Source organism: Indicator indicator, chromosome 27, assembly GCF_027791375.1.
Source record: "Indicator indicator isolate 239-I01 chromosome 27, UM_Iind_1.1, whole genome shotgun sequence".
Lineage (NCBI taxonomy): Eukaryota > Metazoa > Chordata > Aves > Piciformes > Indicatoridae > Indicator > Indicator indicator.
The window spans coordinates 7,517,051-7,536,359 of record NC_072036.1 but is presented as its reverse complement, the minus strand read 5'-3'; the positions used below and the strand labels follow the sequence as shown (position 1 = coordinate 7,536,359).

General features: G+C 46.7%; 1 protein-coding gene across 2 annotated transcripts; it reads left to right on the top strand.

Annotated features, from left to right (window-relative positions):
- Nucleotides 1-10,773: 10,773 nt before the first annotated feature.
- VGLL2 (vestigial like family member 2) lies at nucleotides 10,774-16,831 on the top strand. 2 transcript variants are annotated; one of them, XM_054393165.1, is made up of 4 exons: nucleotides 10,774-10,854; nucleotides 13,049-13,340; nucleotides 15,139-15,648; nucleotides 16,791-16,831. In XM_054393165.1, exons 1-4 carry the CDS (start codon nucleotides 10,774-10,776, stop codon nucleotides 16,829-16,831), a joined length of 924 nt encoding a protein of 307 aa, XP_054249140.1. The 2 variants fall into 2 exon arrangements, with proteins under 2 accessions (XP_054249140.1, XP_054249141.1); XM_054393166.1 differs by lacking the exon at nucleotides 15,139-15,648.
- The last annotated feature ends 2,478 nt before the right edge of the window (nucleotides 16,832-19,309 follow it).

Sequence of the window (19,309 nt, the reverse complement as noted above, 5' to 3'; positions counted from 1 at the left end):
ATCTAGTGCAGGTTGCATAGAAACGCATCCAGATGGGTCTTGAAAGTCTTCAGAGAAGGAGACTCCACAACCTCACTGGGCAGCCTGTTCCAGTGCTCTGTGCCCTTTACAGCAAAGAAGTTCCTCCTCATGTTGAGGTGGAACTTCCTGTGCTGTAGTTTACATCCATTGCTCCTTGTCCTATCACAGGGTGCAAGTGAGAAGAGGCTGTCCCTTCCTTCTTGACAGAATATGCCCTCAGATATTTATAAACATATTAGAACCCCTCTCAGTCTTCTCTTCTCTGGATTAAAAAGCCCCAGGGCTCTCAGCCTCTCCTCAGATACATTAATCAATAAACCGGGCTATTTTAAAGAGCTGTGTACCTAGAAAGTGTTTCAGCAGGCTCATTTGTGTTGTTGGCCTGCAGTGCCAGTTCTGGCACAGTGTCCTTCTGCAACCCAAATCTGTTCCTACACTCCTTTTCTTCTTCCTTCCCTGCCTATAGCAAACCACTTTCTTGTTTTCCCAACTGTTGCTCACTGTGGGTCAGCGAGTCTGTGAAGCTGGAAGCCTCAGTGCAGGTGGGAGCAGGCTGTCAGAAGCATTTTTCACACATCAACAAGACCTACCCTGAGTAGGTTTACATCGCATGGTGTCAAAGAAAGTTGTAAGAGCCAGCTGGCCATCCACGCCAGGAATGCTGCTTGTGCTGGCAGGGCTGAGATGAGAGTGCAAGTTCCTAGGAAAACATCCCAATCCAAAGCAGGTCTGCAGAAGAGAGGGACACCTGCTGAAGGCACACACACAGTAAAATCCCATCATGAAAACTAAGGTACCACTGGGATCTCCAGGGGCTGAGACTTCAGCTGACTCCAGTGAAAAGGGCAGAAAGGACTTGGTTGGAGGAGGGCATGTATGAGATGAAAGTTCAACTCCATAAGGGAGGGATCAGCACTAGAAAGCAACAGCATCAAGGAAAGCCCTAAAAAATTTATCAACTACAAAAGAACTCAATGGTGATCAGCTGCAGTGCTTATTGTATAGCTGAACACTAATTAACCTGCACTGGGGTTTTCAACGATTGTAATGTTCCCAGTACAGGTAAAATTCCAGTCCTCCCTGAAAAGAAATACTTTTAAAAAGGGAGAGAAAAGTACTAACTCAGTAGAGATGTGGGAAAGTAATGATTTAGGTTTGGGCCAAGTGTTTCCACAAAAGATAAGAACAAACTGGAAATGTTGTGTGTCTCTGAAGGAGATTGGATGTGAATCTTGTCCATGAATCTGCTGTGTATTACCTTTCAGGCTGCCCAGCCCCAGGAGCTGGGGGGAGCTCTTTCCAGTCCTCAGTTTAGAAGTTCCCCCACCACATCTTTTAGATCTGAAGGCTTGGCTTCTAGATATCAGGCACTCTGCCTTCCCTTGACATGAAATCCCTTTCAAATTGTCTCTGATTAGATATCTGATAATTGTGAGAAATTTGTACAACAGGCTGTTTGGTAGGTAGGTAAGTAGATCAGGCAAGCAGGCAGGCAAATAGATAGACAGGTAGAGAGCTGGATAGAGAGATAGATAAAGAGAGAGAGAGAGAGATAGGTAGATAGATAGAGAGAGAGAGAGAGAGAGAGATAGGTAGATAGATAGAGAGAGAGACAGAGGGAGAGAGGGAGGGAAAGAGGGAGGGAGGGAGATAGATTAGGTAGGTAGGTAGGTAGGTAGGTAGGTAGGTAGGTAGGTAAACGGATAGTCAGACTATCAGACAAATAGGAGCAGTATAGCAGATATGTAAACTACATCTTCCACAGCCTTTGGGGATCACTCCTGTGAAAGACACTGCATATATTTTGTGTCTGTTTTCATACATATTTTAAATATATTTTGTTCTTTCTGGAAAGCAAAAGCATTTACTCTTTGTTGAAACTTACATTTGAAGATAAATGGTGAGTACAGAGGAACATAGCTCCATATAAAGTTATAAAGCTTAGAGATAGTTGCCTTTTTACTAAGTCAGTGAGGATGGTATTTTTTTCTGCTTAGTGCCTCTTGTATGTGTGGAATCACTACTTCAGCCTGTGCTCTCCCAGCTGTAGAAGGAAACAGAGTTTTGACTAAAGCACCTGTAACTACTTGGATGAAAATATTCCTGCCCTGAGTACCCTTTGGAAAATTCGTTTTACCCTTGTGCCAGATTTCTCTCATGTGTAAAAGCTGTGAGGTAGCATCACTGATCTAGGATATAATTCATGGAGCAGGAGTCACCTTGTTTCCTCAAATATACAAAAAAGTGCATAGAAGAGTGCCAAGGGACAGTTGCTTCTAGGATGTTGCTGGGACTGAAGGTAGGCTGTGCATTTTCCAGTGAGCTGCAGTCAGGGTCCTTGGGCTGGGCAAGATGCTGAATAATGAACACTGCCCTGTTTCTACAGGGAAGCTTTTCTGACACTGTGCCAGGGTAATGCACAGAAGTAACATGAAAAACGATGGGTGACCAACCTCTAAAGCTCCAGTGAAAAGCAGAACAACCCCTCACCACCCTTAAACTGCAGGCAGAAAAGACTCATTATAGCCATAGCTCTGCATATACAGACTACAGGGCAAGAGAAAGCATAATGGCCAATAGGTTATATGACACTTCTCAAACACTTATTTCAGTCAGCAAAACAGCAATTGTAGATCAGCGGAGTGTGGTATCTGGGTGTGTTTTGTGGAGTAATGAAAGCTCTCCTCCCCTGTGAGAAGATGCTTACCTGGAAAAGAGAACAGTGCCCATTAATCTGCATGTAGTTTTCCCTGGAACATGGCTGTGAGCTGTGCTCCATCCAGGAAGGGCAGGAGCAGGGTGTCCCATGCTGCGGGAATGTGAGGACTGTGGAGTTTGCATGGTGCTGGAAGGCGAGAGGCTGAAATATAGCTTGGCACACGCAGGCTGGAAAGACACAGCACATTGAAAGACAGGCTCCTGTCCTTGGCTGTGCAGCAGGCTGGGACACTGCACAGGCTGTGTGGGAGAGGAAGGAGCACTCAGGCATTCCTGAGGCTCCTACTCCTCCTCTGGCTTTCTCCAACAGCTTTTCCTTGCCTGTTTCCGATTTCCCTAGAAATCAGACCCAGCCTCAGCTTCAGCTGCCTTGCAAGCAACTGCCACCTGCCCTGAGAAGGTGCACAAGGTTTCCCAGAGGCAGCAGCATCCCTGCAGAGCAAACCTGGTAAAGCCATGTCCCAGTCTATTCCCAGGTTGGGATAAGAGGAGTGGATCAGGACAAGAGTCACACAGACTGGTAAAATTGTCCCTGAGACCAGCAATAGGCGTATTGGTTTAACAATAGGTATAACAAAAATTGCTGCCCAGTTTATTTAATGCAGCAGTTACATTACTTCTGCAGCCAGGGACACAGAAAATGCTTTGCCCTTTCACCCTGCATTTGGCCATCTCTACAGCTTTTGTATTTTCCTCTACAGTAAACCATCCTCCTGCCTGCTCAGTGATCTGCCCATGAGTTAACAAACAATTTCTGAAAATTATCTAAAAGGTTATGCCAAATTCTGAGCCTAGATGGAGTCCTGATGATTCACTTATGAAGAAAGAACTCCAAGTATGTCATCCTATGTACTTGGCTCTTAGCAGCTAATACAGAATCTTTGGTAGTTTTTGACTTTTTTTCCCTGAACTGGAGTTGCTTTCTGAATTGCAAATTGCATTCTTTAACTTTGGTATACAAACTGAATCTCCATTTGAAAAACTTGATTTGTCGGTTTAATCAGACCAGAAGTTCTTTAGTGCATGCAAGTCTTCTTTAAGGAAGAAAGCATAGGCCAGGGAGAAGTACGAAATTACTTCAGTTCTCAGAACTGATGGCTCTTAGCTCCTCTGCCAGCTCACTGACTCTTTGCTCTGTAAGTGTAAGGCACCCCTGCAATCAGGAAAGTGCCTACCTCAGCATGAGAGGAGATCCTTTTTTACAATGTCAGGTCATATAGTGTGAAGATCCCAGCACATGATCCCTAGTATGCACTTGATGATTTCCCCTTGAATGCATGCAAAGTGCATTTCTGCATTGCATTTCTGGACTTCATTTCATTTGCATTTCATCATTTCATCTCTGTTCTAGTCTTTTTGTGCAAGGGCAGGGGCATGGGGCACAGATTATGTGTCCTCAATAGAGTCTGGAGCATTGCTTTTTATTAAAAAATAATTAATCTACATGCTGCTTTCTTAACTTTCCATCTTAAATGAGATAAATCTGCACAGATACTAATAGGAAATTAAGGCAAAGTTTCCAGCTGGGCTACAATATAACTGTGTATATACTGGTTTCCAATGGACTGGGCTACAATAAACAGATATTATTATGAAAACCAGATGACACTTTCTTTTCTCCCTTTCTCTGCAGTGGCAGCACCTTCCTCTGTTCCATTCTTACCCTCTTCCTCTCTCTTCTTTGTTTTTCCAACTTCATTTCTAAAGATGGGGTTGAATTTTGCAAACATCAGGATTGAGTTCTCTGTTAAGTCTAGTTGTTAAAAAAAAAAAAAATTTAAATGTGGGCTCTGCTCAGTTTCAGCAGGTCAGGATATTTTCCAGTTTCTGAAGTCACACCTATTTGCACTCAACCTAGAGCAATCCCAGGCAATGAGAACACAGTTCCCTGTACCATGGCTCCACCTCCAGTATTTTGCTATGAATTTTCTTTTAACTTTATTTTGCACTTATTTTGTTTAAAATATATTCTGTTAACATTTTCTAGTGACATTTTCTTGAGCCTTAGCCAAATACACATTGAATAAAACAGAAGTGAGCCACTGCAACGTGATATAATATTGCCCACTGAGCAATAAAAGCTTCCACTAGAGGAAGACATGATCATGGAAATAAATGAATCTTGCTTTTCCTCATCCCAGCTTCAGAAAGTCTGTACAGATAAAACCCACATGCCTTACCTGTTTGTGCTCTGATGAAAACCTGATCTTCTCATTGTTTCCTCACCTCGAGCCACTTACTCTCTCAAGCTGCAGTCTTTCTCTGCCACCTACCTTCCTCTGGCTGAAATATTATCTACAAAAGTGGTAAGACTTCTAAAATGAAAGCATTACACAGGAATTAGAAAACACTTCCCTTTTCAGAACAAAGCAGGCAAACCTATGAATTTCTGCCGTAAAAATTACTGAAAGTGGATATTGCAGAGGATCTGCAAAACACGATTACAATGAAGACTTCAGTGCCTATATTACTGGTGATAAAGAAACTTCAACAGAGCTCAGACACAGCCTGTTTCTACTTTTACATCAGAACAATAAAAAAAAAGTACAAGAAAAATGGGGCAGGGGGGAAGCCTATTTTGTGCTTGGGAGTGATTGTTAGGGAACATTTTGTCTGAAATTACCTCTGTCCTGAGCACAGAGGAAATATGTATCATGTATCTTCTATACAAGTACAAAAATATCTGAAGAGTTTCTTGGTGAATGAATCTCAGAACAAATCAGATTCACCCACCAGTGGTCCAGTGCCAGGGAGGGTACAGGGGTACACAGTGCTTCCTCTCAGATCCAAGCCTACCACAGTGCATGCATCTGAAAAGCTGCTAGCTGCATCTCTGAGGGCAAAACAACCTCTTCCTATGCCCATTCATGAAGAAAAAAAAAAAAACAACCAACCACCTTCCATGACCTTCCATATTGCAAAATCAAGCCCTAAATTCAATGCTTTCAGTGTGTTCTCACACATGTTAATATATTCCCTCATGACAGCTCTAGATTTTCCCTTCCAGCCCTGCATAATGATCTCTTCATCTGCCGCGATCAGTAGAGCAGAGACAGGTGATGCCCCCAGCCTGTCAGGGTTGGGTAGGACGGGTGAGTGACACACGCCAGATGCTGCCCCCTGAGCAGGGCTGCAGCTCCCCTGTAAATACATCATGGAGTAAAAATCACCACATACATTCCAGCTGCTGCAGAGCATGTCACTGGAGTAGACGTGTTGTCACATACACAAATGAGTACCAAAGAGTATCTGTATGTGTGATTAATTAGCAGCTAACAGTTAATTCTTTGAGCCATGGGGAAAAAAAAAAAAAAAAAAAAAAAGGGAGGGAGGGGGAGGAGCACACTCTCAAAGGAAGATTAAAATTAACTATAGAAGATCTCTGAGATCGAAAATAAATTAAAAAGAAAAATAAAATAACCACAGGTTCCTCAGGACAGTGAAGGAGACAAGGAAGTCAATGTCATCTGTCCCCATGCTATTTTACCATACTCATTTTTATCTTTAATTTCAGCTACTTCAGTGCCCATGAAAACTACCAAGCCAGTAGCTCTTGAGCTTAAAGTATTCTGCATTAATACAGACCCAGAGGCTGTACCTCAAAAACGTCCTTAGGAACACCATGGTAACAGTTGCCAAGCCCTAAAAAAAAACCACAAACCCAACAAATCCAAAACCCAAACAACAAAAAAGCTTTTAGGGAGACTGAACACAAAGACTGACAAGATAAGAAAGAAGAACAGCAATATTGATCTTAATTCATTTCAGCCAAATTTGACCCATATAAACCCATAAGCAGTGCATTCAACTTCAAAGTTCACTGTGGGCTGAATTCTTCAGACAGATTGAGGTATTAGAGAATAAAATAGAGAGCAAAAATAGGAAGCCTAGTGGAACCTAGGATAGCGTTTCACAAGCAGAGGCACCACACAATGTAAATGAAGCACACAGCATACAGTGAAAAATTGCTTGAAACTGGAGCCAACAGAAAATCTTTAGGAGTATGAAGACTGTCCTGTAGGAGTATGGTATGTAGATACTGTATAGGAGTATCCTTATTAACTACTTTGTGAACTATTCAAGGTGTTCATTTGAGAGCTGATATAAAACCACATCAACAAATTTTGCAGGCAACAGGAAGACCAGTGAGTAACGTGGGAATTGGGATGTGTGGAAAGACCTGAGGTTATTGCCAAGTCCCTTGGCACTTTCAAGAACAAACTGCACAAGATAGGAGCAGTTTGCATCACTGCACATCTAGGAACAAGGAAGGCAGGTGATGCATAGGGTCCTGGAAAGGATGACTCTACAAGGAGTCATGAGCAACCATCAGAGGTTTGTGTGGGATCACCAAAGCTTTCAATTTGAGTACTTGCAATCTCAATCAGCTATGTAGGAACTCAGAAGAAACATCACAAACATTCCTAAACCACCACCTCCACACCACCAAACAGTCTGTGGCTTTTACAAACTCACAGTAGTGATCTTGAAAATGCTGTGGTGTTCTCAGTGGGAAAGCATGTCAGCACGAGGTGTCCCTAAAATTATACCATGCCAAAAACACAGAACCCAGCAACCATAAACATCAGCTTGTTGGATATTTTACTTTGTGTGCACCTTCAGCTAGAGAGATGTTAGAATCACAACAAGTTCTTGTGTCGACAGCTTTAAAAGAGTGTTGAAAAATTGCACAGGATGCAAAGAAAAAAAGTATGAAAGTTATCTGAGACATGAAGAAATTGATGATATTGAGGAGCTGCATCTATTTTGGCAGGAAAAAATACGTGAAATAAAATAAGTTTCTTAAGAGAAAATATTACATATTAAAGGATTGCTTAGCTAAGTGAAGTAAGGTATTACATGAATCAACAGCTGGAAGCTGAAGCCAGCCCAGCTCAAGCCGGAAGAGAGAAACATTGAAGGCAGCTAAGCACAGCAGCAAATGGTTGCAGGAAGAGCTGGATTCAGCATCCACCTCATGGTATCTTCCAGTTGGAAACACATGCCTTTCTGGAAACAGAAAATGTCTCCTTAATCTTCTAAAGGAACTGTATTATTAGCAGCATGAATTAGATCTGTGCTCAGACTGCTAGCTAAAAAATACTTAATCCTTGAATCAAACATGACGGTCACTGGTCCAGTTTTTGCACGCTGGGTGTTGGCAGGCTGGCACTGGATGTAGGACTTCCAGGGAAGGTTAGCAACAACTGTGGCCAATGCTTTTTTGTCCCAGTCTTTCTGAATGTTGATTTTTTTTTTTTTTGATGACCTGTTTGCCCCTCTAGTGAAGACACCCACAGTAATACCCAATTCTTCCTTTGTGAAATGTTCCAACTCCATTAAAAGGCACCATTGGATTGCTTTGTAGGAGAGCTTTCTAAGGCAATTTCTGGATCTCTCTGTCAAAATCCATCATTCTTTATTCCTAACAAGATTTTCCTTATGTTACTGCTGTGAAACATTACCAGTGCATGACCATAGAAGTAGGCCCATGCCAGTGTTCTAATGGTACACAGCCAGTTCTTAATCCATGTCCTTCTTAAAAGTGCTCTTTCTTTAATTGCAGCTGCAATTTTCTCCTACAATTTTTTTTCCCCAGCCTTTGTAGTTCCTTGTGTGACTCAACGCACCTAAAATTCTTTAGTTAGGACCAAGAAAAACTATTTTTATATAATTGTAAATATGCAGTGAGATCATTAGTGAATATAGTCTCTGACCCTTGGTTTCCAGGATAATTTCCTATACCAGTACTGATTTCATGAAGAGTGCACCAAGAGGGCAGAACAGTACCAGTCCTTTGAATGTTTATATTGCTCTGCATTAAGGAATTAAAGTTTGCTCATGTCATACACTGGAGAGTTTCAAAGTCGATTAGCTCTTTAGGGAAGAAACTGAATTCCTATCAAGCCACATTGAATTGGACTCCCCTAATGTATACTTGAGTGTGAGGTAAAACCCCTTCAATTCACCCCTCAAGGAGAGATTCTCCAGAGAACACAAGGTAGGCCATCTGCCACATTGCAGCACCCCGTTGCATGTGTTGTTATTACACTGTGTGCTCTTCTTCACAAGAAGCAAGCACTCAGCCTTGACAAGTCCTACCTTTGAAGTTACTGGTGAGGAGCTGGCACGAGCAGCAGGAAGGTAGGCTGTGTCTTTGGAGTATGGGTTCAAACAGACTTGCCTTTAGAGAAATGGGCAGAGTTTGTACCTTTGAAACTTTCAGAGATCTCTGCATGGTGGGAAAGCTCCCTGCCTCTCAAGAGCAGGGGCACACAGGAGAAGCAAGACCCCATTGTCCCAGTGAGATCCCTCAGCCTCCCTCTCTGAGGAGTCAAAGTGCATTCTTTAGCTGGTTGCCTTGTTTTGGGTACCAGCCACAGAGTCCTACCCCGTACCATGGTTATTTGCTTGCTGCTCATGAGGAATAAAATTATAGAGTATGAGATACATTTCTTTTTTTTTTTTTTTAAGGGCTAATAGCAGTGGTTCTTCCCTTCATTATCTTCTTCAACACCAATACAAAATCTGTTGTGAGAGAAGTCCTAGGACTGAACCCTGCAGCCACAGCGTTCCAGGCTGTATTGCAGTGTGAAAAACCAAAACTTGAAGAGAGAGGAAAAAAATGGTTTAAAATGGATTTTAAACCTTGCACCTGGTGCAGAAAAAGAGATGAAACTTATGCTCATTAGGCAGGGGAATATGATTTTGGCATAGGGCAGGCATTCAGAACAATACCCGGCACTTGGAATATAGAGATTATATTTTGGAAGAAACAAAATGGAGCGAATTATTAATCTTTAATTATAAGAATTCCCTGCTAAAATTAATTTAGAGATTTTCAGGTCTTCAAAATCCCAAATGTTCATTCTTTTCAGATTTCCTCCCATCCTTTTGTAAACAATCAGCATGAGAAACATAAGTAATATTCTTTCTCTCAGATTTTCTGTATCTTTTTTCTTTGTTACAAATACTTAAAATGGGTCTCTTTTCACAGTAGGTGTGAGCCATACTGTGATGCTAAATATTTCAAGGGATTGATATTGAAATGAGAATTTACATCTCTCTGTCAGAGCTAATCTCCCTCCTGTGCACGCCTGTGAGCATTAGCAGTTGCCATACATTCATCTATTTACGTCTCTGTGTCGTACTCAGCAGAAAGCTGGGGAGCAAAATTCAATTTACCTGCACGATAATTTGTTCTTTTCACTTGCTTTTGCCATCGGCGCTGGTTTAGTTTCTATTAAATGACAAATCATCGCCATTCCCGGCATCTGTAACGATTCATAATTCCTGGGGAGATCCCTCCTCGAGAACAACTGATTTTTCCTCCTTCGATCCACCGGACCTTCCAGTTCCCCCGACTTTGGTGACGGCATTTTCTGGCGGACACGGAATTCTGTGGGATTTGGGAGGGAGTCCCAGATTCTTGCCTTTCCCGGAGTCCCGCCGCCCCCATCGGCAGAGGGACTCGGTGGGGGAGAACTGCCCGGGGCGGGGGCGCGGAAGAAGCCGGCACCGACGGCGGAGCAGCACCCGGCGCGGCAAGCACGTGGAATGAAAGACGTGAAATTAAATTACATTAGGTAAATTAAATGAAAGGCAGCGGGGGAGGTGCTGCCCCACTGGAAGCACCCCTACCCCATCGCTTTCCAGCTCCGAGCGGGCGGCGGGTTCCTGCGTGGCCAGGGCGGGCGCCCGTGCTGGAGCTTCCCTGCGCCTCCCGGGCAGCCCCGGCTGCAGAAAGGGCTCTGCCCCCAGCACTGCCGCCCGCCAGATCGGGGGATGAAAGTCGCTGGCGGCTGCGGGGTCCCTCCGGCCCCGGTGCGTTTGCTGGAGGGAGCAGCGCTATAGTGAGGGAGGCAGGGAAGGAGGGCAGGGAGGGGGCTGTCATCCCAGCCCAGCGCGGCCTCATCCCCCCTCACTCCTCCCACCAATGAGTGGTGCCTCTTAACCCCCGGGAACCTCCCTCCCGCGAGGCACTGCTCCACACGAGTTGATGAGAAAAAAATTAATTTTCGGCTGCGGCCAGCCATGAGCTGTTTGGATGTTATGTACCAAGTCTACGGCCCTCCCCAGCACTACTTTGCAGCCGCCTACAGCCCCTTTCACCAGGTACGTGTGGCGGGCAGCCGTGAGGAGGCAGAGGGTGGGAGGGGTGTTGTCTGGAGGATGGCCGTCTAGGGCCTTACCAAAAAGAAAAAGAGAAAAGGAGAAGGGGAGGGGAAAGGAGGGGTGGGGGAAAGATCTGGGAGCCTGCGATGGTGAGCGGAGCAGAACCGCATCCCACCTTGGCGCGGGGGTCGGCAGGGTATGTACCCCGGAGGCGACCGAAGGGCTGAGTGGAGAGCGATTTTACCCAAAAGGTCTTTTTAGTGAATTTTTTTTCCTTCCCCCTCGCCCTTTTAATTTTGTTTTTCTTTTTAAAATTTTCCTTTGCCGGAACGGGCTCCATCCTTGCGCGGTGAGTCGGGGCAGGGATGTCTGCGGTTTGCAGAGTCCCGCCGGGCGCGGCGAGACAAGGGCTGCCCGGGACATCGCGCCGGCATCCCGGCCGCAGCCGTGGGAGCCTCTTCGGGCAGATATTTTAGTAGCTGCCTTGATAGGGTGCTCCGGACTTACCCTCTGGAAATGCAAGAGGAGAGAGTGCCGGGAGGCTATGGGGTTTCCCCGGGTTGGCGATGGGAAGGAAGTCCCGGCTCCGAAGAGGGGGCAAGGCTGCAGTGTGGCAGAGCTGCAGGGATGCTCCCGCTCCGCGAGGGGACCTCGGCCCCTTCCCCTGCCCTACACAGCGAGACCCGCTGGTTACTCACTCCGTGACCGGGAGCCACGCCTGGCCTCAGCGCTGCCAAGGCTATCGCGGGTATCGATTAACCCTCGGATTTCGATAAAAGGATCCCGCCGGGCGCGGGGAATTTTCGCAGTGCGGACAGCCTGCCGTGCGTGGGTAACTGCCCGTCCCGGGACACGCACTCTCCAGCCTGGGTCAGAGAACTGCCCGCCCCGGGAAGTGCACTGTCCCGCCTGGCTCAGGCTGCACCTGCTGCACACCGCTTTCTCTTTCGACCTCTTGGTTTCCCTTTCTCTCCTCACTTTCCAGAAACGAATTTCCTCCTCTCCCAGTAAAATGAAAAAGGATGTGGGTAGAGGTAGCAGTACCCCGGGGCAGGGCGGCAGCCCCCGTCGTGCAGGACCGGTTCTGGGGCTCAAGGTCCGGCTGCACGCAATCCCCGGAGGGGCGGCCCGTGTGCCACCTCCATTGCCTGACAGCGGGGCCAAAAGACCTGTTACAAATAGCAAATGATGTCTTCCCCCACCTTGCCTCCCCCCCTCCTTCTTCGTGACATTATTCAGGGGGGTGATCATTACCTCAATGGCCGAGCTGGGAGCCAAGTGGAAAGGCGGTCGTCACGAAGGAGTGACATTATTAAATGTCTCGCGTGTCTTCTTGGCCCAAGATTTTGATCCGTCCCTGCGGTGCTTCCCCCGCCTCCCACCCCACGGCTCTGTCCAAACGGCCGAGCCCGGGCTCCGCATCCTGTCAGTTATTGCTAAGAAACTCCCGGCAGCTGCGGACACTCTAACGCGGATGAGAAGATGGGAAACACCCAGCCAACTTCTTAACGCCTGCTGTTTTCCCACCCAGCGGGATCCAGTAAAAACAGAACGATTTTGTAGGAAATACCTGGAAGTTTTTGATGGCCAGGGAAATGCAATTTTTTTTTGTCCTGGAATGTGCTTGAGGCTGCCAGTTTCTTTTTTTTTTTTTTTTTTCTTTTTTTCCCCCCCTTCCTTCTCCTTGTCACTGTGGGTTACAGGACACTCTACGGAGCAGATTTTGCAAGATGAGGACCGAGCGACACTCTCCTCCTCTCCACCTCCTGCCCGCTCCCCCGGCCTTGCCCCCCACATCTCAGCCCCTCCGCGGCCACCGTTTCCCTAGGAGCCGGCCTGCAAATTGCTTTCTTGTGCGGGGCTGCTTGCTGGGGACCTACGCGTGTAGCTCCTGCCCGGAGGCTGCCTTACAACATCCCGGTTGTTATCTCTTGGGTTTTGGGCCCCCAGACCTATTTGCAGTCCATTCGCTGCCTCCTAGAGGTGGGGCAGAAATGCGTCTAGGTGGTGGTGGGGATGCTGCTGGTAGGGACGGAGGGAAGCTGAGGATCAGACTTTCGCATCCTCTCGGACAGAGCGCGGGAGCGGGCTCGGAGCTGCATCCCGGCTGGCTCCGGGAGGGCCAGCGCATCTTGCTGCGCTGCGCTGCCTGACCAGCTCTGTTTTCTTTTCCTTTCTTCCCCCTTTCCTCCAGAAACTCTCCTTTTACTCCAAAATGCAAGAAGCTCCGGAGAGCGGCAGCAGCGCCGGCACCAGCAGCTCCTTCTCAAGCCACCCCGCGGCCAACATCAAGGAGGAGGACTGCAGTCCCGAGAAGGAGCGACCTCCCGAGGCCGAGTACCTCAGCTCCCGCTGCGTTCTCTTCACCTACTTCCAGGGGGACATCAGCGCCGTGGTGGACGAGCACTTCAGCCGGGCGCTCAGCCAGCCCAGCAGCTTCTCCCTCGGCAGCGCCAAGGCGGCGCGGAACGCCGGCTCCTGGAGGGGTGAGCGCGCAGCGCGGCGCGAAGGGGCGCGGAGGCTGAAGGAATCCCTACCCCTCCAACTAGGGAATCTTCTTCTCCCTCGCCGGCTGCCGTTGCCTGGCAGGCAGCCCCTAGGAGCCAGCTGTGGTGGTCCAGGAGCTGCGGGAGAATGCACGTTTGTAGGGACAAAAAAGGAAAAAAAAACCTTCGGCAGCCCAGGGGCTAGTGGCCAGGGAGGTGGGCAGGGAAACTTTAAAGCTTTTTAAAAGCCGTTCAGATTTGGTGTTCAAGGATATTGTGTAGTAGTGGCCCAGGAGTTAGATAATGGTTGGATTTGATGGTCAGCCGTGGCAATTCCATGATTGTATGAGATTTACCTAGGCAGGAAGGCTGCAACAAAACAAGCCACAGAGGATCCTCCCTGCTGTGGGAAGCACCTGCTCTGCTGACCCCACTTTAAATTTAGTGGGGGAACAAAGCTAAAAAAGCAGATGTGGGAGCTATTGTATCAGCTTCCCACTGCTAAAACCCAGACAGTATGTGTTCCTGTATTTTGCCTTACATTTATCACCACCCTGGTTGCTGCTGGACTCTTCTGAAAATTAGGGCTTTCAGACCTGCCCATGGTGGTAGCGCTGTGCTGGCAAGGCCAAGGCCACAACTGATGAGCAGCTCTCTGTAGCCATGCCCGAGTCACCCTGGACAGATCAGTGGAAGTACCCAGGGCAAAAGGGAATAACCCTCCCAACACAGCCCACCAGGAAGTTAGGACAGACACTGCTTTTGGGGAACTTTGGGGGACCCTCCCTCACAGACCTGCCTGCCCAGCTGAGAGGTGATTTCCCAGCCCCCCAGTGAAAAGTAGCTGTCAGTAGTTTCTAAGCATGAAATAGTCATTTAAATATTTCACAGGCGAAAGGTATTCAGTGCTGGAATTGATGGCAGGAGAGGAGAGTCCTTTCCTCATCATGAATTGCTTCCCTTTCTCCTGAGCAATGCCAGGCACAGAGCTGATGTACCTCTGGCCAACATGCATCAGGAGCACATTTTCATTTGTGTGGGGAAGGGTGTCCATTCCTAATTAGTAATGCCTAACCTCTATCTGTGCTGTTAGCAATGTGTGAGATGGACTAGTGATTAGTTACTGGGAAAAGAAAATGTAGAGTCCTTGTCCTTTATGCTGCCAGTCTCCTAAAATCTGCAGAATTCTTCCTAAATGTGTTAGTGACATACCCCAAAAGCTGGTCTAAGTCCAGTGTAATAGATGGAGACTTGACCCAAGATATTTAGAAAATCCGAACTGGCCCTTAGTTGTGTCTTGTCTTCCTCCTGCTCACATTGAAACCATGCTTGAGGCAGCAGCCACTTTCCTGGAAGGTACTGAGTATAAAAGCTTAAACAGGCAGATTACTACAAAAACAAAACCAAAACAAAATAAAACACAAAGAAAACACAAATCCTGGAAATCATTGTAGTGCAAAATAGCACTGACTCAGTTTCCACTGCTGAGAAGAAGAGGTGTTTCCCTCATCACAGATAACTATCATTTTCCTAAATGCACATTAAGAGAAACTTGGAGCAAATAGTTCTGTTTTTGGGGAAAGCCCTGGGCTAGGTGTGTTGAGTGTTTAGCTGGAGCAGAATCCTTATTTGCTGGGAGCAATTTCTTGTTGTTTGCAACTGTTTGGGGGATAAAGGTAATGCGAGAGCTGGTTTGTGGAGATTTGAGGAGGGACAGAGTCATAGGGAAAAGAGATCAAGACTCGCTGAGTGTGCTCATTGCTTGCCTTTCATTTCCTCTCCTGCTCCCTTGGCTCAGATGGCTCCTTCCCAATGATCCAGCGCAGCTTCCCGCCGTCCTTCTGGAACAGCACATACCAGCCCTCCTCGGTCACAGCCACCCTGAGCAGCCCCCTGGCAGCTGCTGCCCACAGTGAGCTGCCCTTTGCTGCTACCGACCCCTACGCACCTGCTTCTCTGCACGGCCACTTACACCAGGGTGGCCCTGAGCCCTGGCACCATGCCCACCATCACCACCACCACCATCACCCCCCCTACATCGGGACACAGAGCACTGCCTACCCTCGCCCTGCTGCCATGCATGAGGTCTATGGACCCCACTTTGACCCTCGCTACAGCTCGCTCCTGGTACCCACCGCCTCAGTACGCCCCCACCGCCTCACCCCTGCCTCCGTGCCTACGCCAGTCAGCCCACCCTGTGAACTGGGCAAGAGCGAGGTGAGCGCTGCTGCAGCCTGGACAACACCCGGACCCTTCCCCAGCACAGCAGGGGACATGGCACAGAGCCTCGGCCTCAATGTGGATGCAGGTAAAGAGATACCCACAGTCCTTTTGTGTCCCCTGCCTCAGCTGCGCCCCTGCCCCCTGCCTCCACACTGTCCATAGCAGTAGGGAGGGACCCACGTGAAGTAGCAGCTGTCATGATGATATTGGGGAATAAGCTGGGGTGGAAGCCCCACGGGAGATATCTGAGCTCTGCCTTGGTTACCCTTCTTGGAGCAATCAGGCCAGGCAAGTGAGGAAGGGGAGAAGGAAAAGGAGACAAGCCAACACACCACCCCTTCTCCCCAACATCCTTTGAATTTCTGGCACCTGCAAACACACCCTGAGGGTAAGGATTGCTTTGAGGTTCTCTTGTCCTGGCACAGGCCATGTTCTTGCCTTGAGCAGCAAGAGCTGGGAGCAGGACTGAGCCATCCCAAAGGTCACCACTTGGCTCCCTCCACAGACTGCCCTGAGGGCAGGAGCAGAGCCACTGCAGTCAAGCAGATCATTTCTAGATACCCCAGGTTCAGGAACTGATTCCTTTTCTTATGTATTTTTTCCTCCCAGTTTTGAGAGGAAAGCACAATCACATTTTTCTGAGCAAAAAGGGCAAATGTAGTATGCTTAGTGAGGTGCCTGAAAGCAAGGCTGTGTGGCCTTAGTGGCGACCTAAAGGTGACACAGACATAGCCAGCAGTGGCAGTTCCTGAGTCAGTGGTTGTGGAGGCAAGGAAAGCCCGCTCTGGCCACAGTTTTCCATGCTCAAGTCAGGTTATTGCAGCCACAAATGGCTACTTATGGTGGCTGCACTTTAGAAAGGAGGGACCTGTGCCTGTCTCCAGTCTAGCTTGGGCTCTTATCCTTGTTTCCTGGTCTCCTAGGGCTCTGGGAAGTCCATGCTTTAGACTGATTCTCTGAACTCAGCTGGCAGAAATGCAGTTTGTCTTTCTCTGTCCTTAAATGCCTGTACCTATTTTTCTTCTTCCCTGTTTTTTTTTTTTTTTTTCTTCTCTCCATTCCCAGGTTTGCAGCCTCAGGATAAAAGCAAGGATCTGTACTGGTTTTAGAGCTGTCCTTCACTCTTCTTCCCTTGGCTCTCCCTTGTAGATCTCTGCCTGTTAGACAAAGTGGCATTCAGAGCTGAAATCGGGTCAGTTTGTAATAGCTTCTGATCTTGGTTTGCAGCTCGCCGTTACTCCTTCTGTGGTGGATCCCTTCTGAGCTGATGTGCTGACTCAGAGACTCTCAGATCTCCCTTTGCCCTTTTCCAAGCCCACCATGGCCCTGCAGCTCGGGGAGACAACGGGACTTAAAAGGACCTGGCATTGCAAGGATGGTACTTTAGACTGACTTTGGAGAGGAAAACCCTTCTGTTGCAAGAGGAGAGCCAAAGATGTTGAACTTCTATTTAAGCAGACCTGACACTCAGAACTGAAGTCAGACCACTCTAAAAGAGTCAGATGACATCATGGCTGGTGATACAAAACCACTGCCCTTTGTACAGGGGGCAAAGGAAATCATGGTTGGGTTTTGGTTTTGGTTGTTTTTTGTTTTTTTGTTTTTTTTTTTTTTAGTGGTGTGAATATTTTTTTATGGCAGTGAAAACTATTTCTCAAATGCAAACGTGGAATACCCCTTAGCGGTTTTGAACTGAACTTTTGCGTTACGTTATCGAAAAGTAAAAGGAGAAGAAACTGCAGCTCATGAACATTTTTCAGACTACCAAGGAACTGCTCAGATTTTGCAGCTTTGTGGTTGTGAGTGGCAAGTGTCTGGCCGGGGCCACCTGCCCTGGGCTTACAGGGATGCAGCTGTTCCTTGCACAACTGCTCAGACCCCAGAAAGACGAAAAGCAAGGTGGCACTTCTCAGAGTTTGGCACAACGTTTGCATTGGATATGGAACAGTTGTTTGGTTGGGGGGTTTTTGGTGTTTGGGGGTTTTGTTATTGTGATTGGGGTTTTTTGTTTTATTTTTTTTGTTAGTTTTTTTTTTTTTTTTTACAAGAAACACTTTCTGGTGAAATAAAACCCTCTTAAAGCAGAGGGAGGAAGGAAACCCTCGAAGAATGGCTTGTTCTCAACCCAACAGCCTTCAGGGCAACACCAGAAGGAAAGGCACAGTGATGGACAATAGGTCTGAGTTGCCTCTAACATCGTTCTTTGTCTACTTGTTGCTGTCATTTTGTCACTTTAATAGTTGTTTTGGTTTTTTGAAAGGGGGAATAAGATATCTATTTAACGGTAGAAAAGCTGCATTAAAGGTATCTCCTTCTTTCACACTGTGTGCTTGTATGAAGAATTGAAGCTAAATAAGAGAGATGAAGCAAAATGGAAACTTCAGGATGGAATGGGGAAAATACCTGTGGTGGGAAGGAAGTGGGCTACTTTATTATTTTGCATTAAAGAGAAATGGAAATCCTAGCAGTTGAAAATAGTTTCTTAGTGAGTAAAAAATAAGGTGGTAACTACAAAAGACAAGAAAGTGCAAGACTGTTGCAGTGTGACATTGTAGGTTATGGTGTGTTTGCAGGATGGGTTGAGGTAAGGGGGCAGCTCCAGAATGGCAAATGGTACTTCATGAAGCTGATAGCAGAGGGAACTGAAGCCTTTAACATTGGTCTTACACTAGTAAATTAAGTTGATGATTTATTAATGAAATAGTGCAAGAATGACAATTTTCCACTATACTTTAAAAGTTTTACAGGCAAAACATCTGATCTCAACATTGCCATGTTCTGGATTTTTTCTGGGTTTTGGTTTTGTTGTTGTTGTTTGGTTGTTTTTTGGGGGGTGGGGTCTTCTGGTTAGTTTTTTTTGTGTGTGGGGGGGTTTTTGGTACTTTTTTGATGTGGTTTTGTTGTTGGGGGGGATGTTGTTGCTTTGTGTTTCGGTTTGGTTTGTTTTTAATGTAATCTCTTAGAAGGCTGACAAAGTTCAATGCATGTAAGAGGAGAGTCCCAGCATTGCCCCTCTGACACCAGGAAAAGCAGTAGAAATGGACTTCCACGCTGTGCAAAGAGTTCTTACCTTCAGGCACTCCCACATAATCTGGCTTTTACTGTATGTCAGAAACAGAGCTATGAATAACCCAAACTTGCTTCTCCCAGGTTTTAGATCAGCAGTAATTCCATTTCTGGAAAAGAGCAGGAATCTTAATAGTAGGAGCATGGTAAAACTGTATGAGTAAATATTGTGAGAAGCTGGCAAGGAGTAATGTGTGCAGAGCATCCCCTGCCAGAGCTTGGCAAATGGCAGGGGGTGACTTGCTGTGATTCCTTCAGCCACATATACCCCTGAGCATTTCACCCTCAATCTCCATTTAACCAGAGCCCAGACAAGCTGCAAAGGCTAAGGGAAGGACTCCAGTTACTGGTTAAACCAAAAATGTTTGGAGGTGTCTATCAAGAAAGAAGACACCAAGACTTTTCAGAAGAAAAATAACTTAAAATGGCATTTAATTTATTGCTACAGGGGCTTGGAGTTAACAGGAACATTCCATGAGCACTTGCCTGTGGGTTTTTTAGGCTTTTTCAATGTGTTTATTTACTTTTTGTAATATTAATCTGTCATTACTTGTGCTTCACCTCAATCGTTTCTTTTTTTTTTCTTTATTTTTCCCTCTCTCCTCTGTAGTCCCTAAGGAGAAGCGCTGGGCAATAGAGCCCAAATACATTTGGGAATATTCATGCAGGCACAAACCAGT